The sequence below is a fragment of the Neopelma chrysocephalum genome, unplaced genomic scaffold (assembly GCF_003984885.1).
Source record: "Neopelma chrysocephalum unplaced genomic scaffold, ASM398488v2 Primary Assembly neopelma1_95689, whole genome shotgun sequence".
NCBI lineage: Eukaryota > Metazoa > Chordata > Aves > Passeriformes > Pipridae > Neopelma > Neopelma chrysocephalum.
This window is the reverse complement of record NW_020924353.1, coordinates 3,348-4,647: the sequence shown is the minus strand read 5'-3', so window position 1 is coordinate 4,647 and position 1,300 is coordinate 3,348. Positions and strand designations below refer to the sequence as shown.

At 61.8% G+C, this 1,300-nt stretch overlaps 1 protein-coding gene across 1 annotated transcript in view; it reads right to left on the bottom strand.

Moving 5' to 3' along the window:
- The window catches only part of LOC113980935 (sodium/potassium-transporting ATPase subunit alpha-3-like), a gene marked incomplete at its 5' end in the record, with an annotated part of 5,221 nt that overhangs the window by 870 nt on the left and 3,051 nt on the right, over window positions 1-1,300 (bottom strand). Inside the window, 2 exons of the mRNA XM_027708156.1 lie at window positions 100-230; window positions 1,099-1,244. Of these exons, the coding sequence (XP_027563957.1) occupies window positions 100-230; window positions 1,099-1,244 (277 nt within the window). The remainder of the gene's footprint in view (window positions 1-99; window positions 231-1,098; window positions 1,245-1,300) is intronic.

Here is a 1,300-nt window from a genome sequence, read left to right as displayed (position 1 = left end):
CGCTCCCCCCAAAATTCCGGGGACCCTCCCAGGATTTCGGGGACCCCCCCAAGATTTCGGGGACCCCCCCAGGATTCCGAGACCCCCCTTTTTTCTCACTTCATGCCCTGCTGGAAGACGGAGTTGCGTCGGGTCTTGCAGATGATGAGGTCGGCCCACTGCACCACCACGATGCTGACGAAGAAGGCCGTGTGGCACGTGAACTCCACCACCTTCCGCTGCTCGTACGTCTGCGGGGGGGGGCCGGGGGGGGGCACAAGAGGTGAGGGACCCCCCTCTGGAGACCCCCCCGGGCCCCCCAAAAAAAACCCCGTCTCGCCACGACCCCCCGTTGGGGAGAAAAGAGGGGGAGAAGGTGCCGCCCCCACCCACCCGAAATTTTCTGGGATTTGGGGTGTGGAGACCCCCTTTTCCTGATATTTGGGGTGTGGAGACCCCCCTTTTCCTGGGATTTGGGGTGTGGAGACCCCCCTTGCAAAATTAGGGTGCAGAGACCCCCCTTTTCCTGGGATTTGGGGTGCGGAGACCCCCCTTTTCCCAGGAATTGGGGTGTGGAGACCCCCCCTTTTCCCAGGATCTGGGGCGTGGTTCCCCTTTTCCTGGGATTTGGGGTTTGGAGACCCCCATTTCTTGGGATCTGGGGTGTGGAGACCCCCCCTTTTCCCAGGAATTGGGGTGTAGAGACTCCCCCCTTGCCCCATTCCCAGAAATTGGGGTGCAGAGACCCCACATTTCCTGGGAATTGGGGTTCACGGACCCCACTCCCCCCCAAATTTCTGCCCCTTCTCCCCCCCCTCAATTCCAGCCTTTCCCAGGGATTTCGGGGGCTCCCACCCCCTATTTTTGGGGCGCCCCCTTTTCGGGGAGCCCCATTTTTTGGGAGCCCCATTTTTTGGGAGCCCCATTTTTTGGGAACCCCATTTCTGGGGGAGCCCTTTAAGACCCCTCTGGGTGGTTGCCGGGAAACGGAGCTTCTCCCCCTCCCAAATTTCTGCCTTTTTCCAGGAATTTGGGGGGGGCTCCCGCCGCCCATTTTTTTGGGGGGTTCCCCGTTTTTGGGGTGCCCTGTTTTTGGGGTGAAACCCCCCCCCGACTGACCCACTGCTGCCCGTAGGAGTCCTCCAGGTCGTTGATGGTGCGGTCGTCCCAGCGCAGGCGGATCCCGACGAGGCAGGACGGGAGGAAACCGTTCTCCGCCAGGATCACGAAGTAGGCGAAGAACCCGCCCAGGGCCTGGATCATCCCTGGGGGGCAAAGGGGGGGTCAGGGGGTCCCAGGACCCAATGGGAGTCAACGGAAC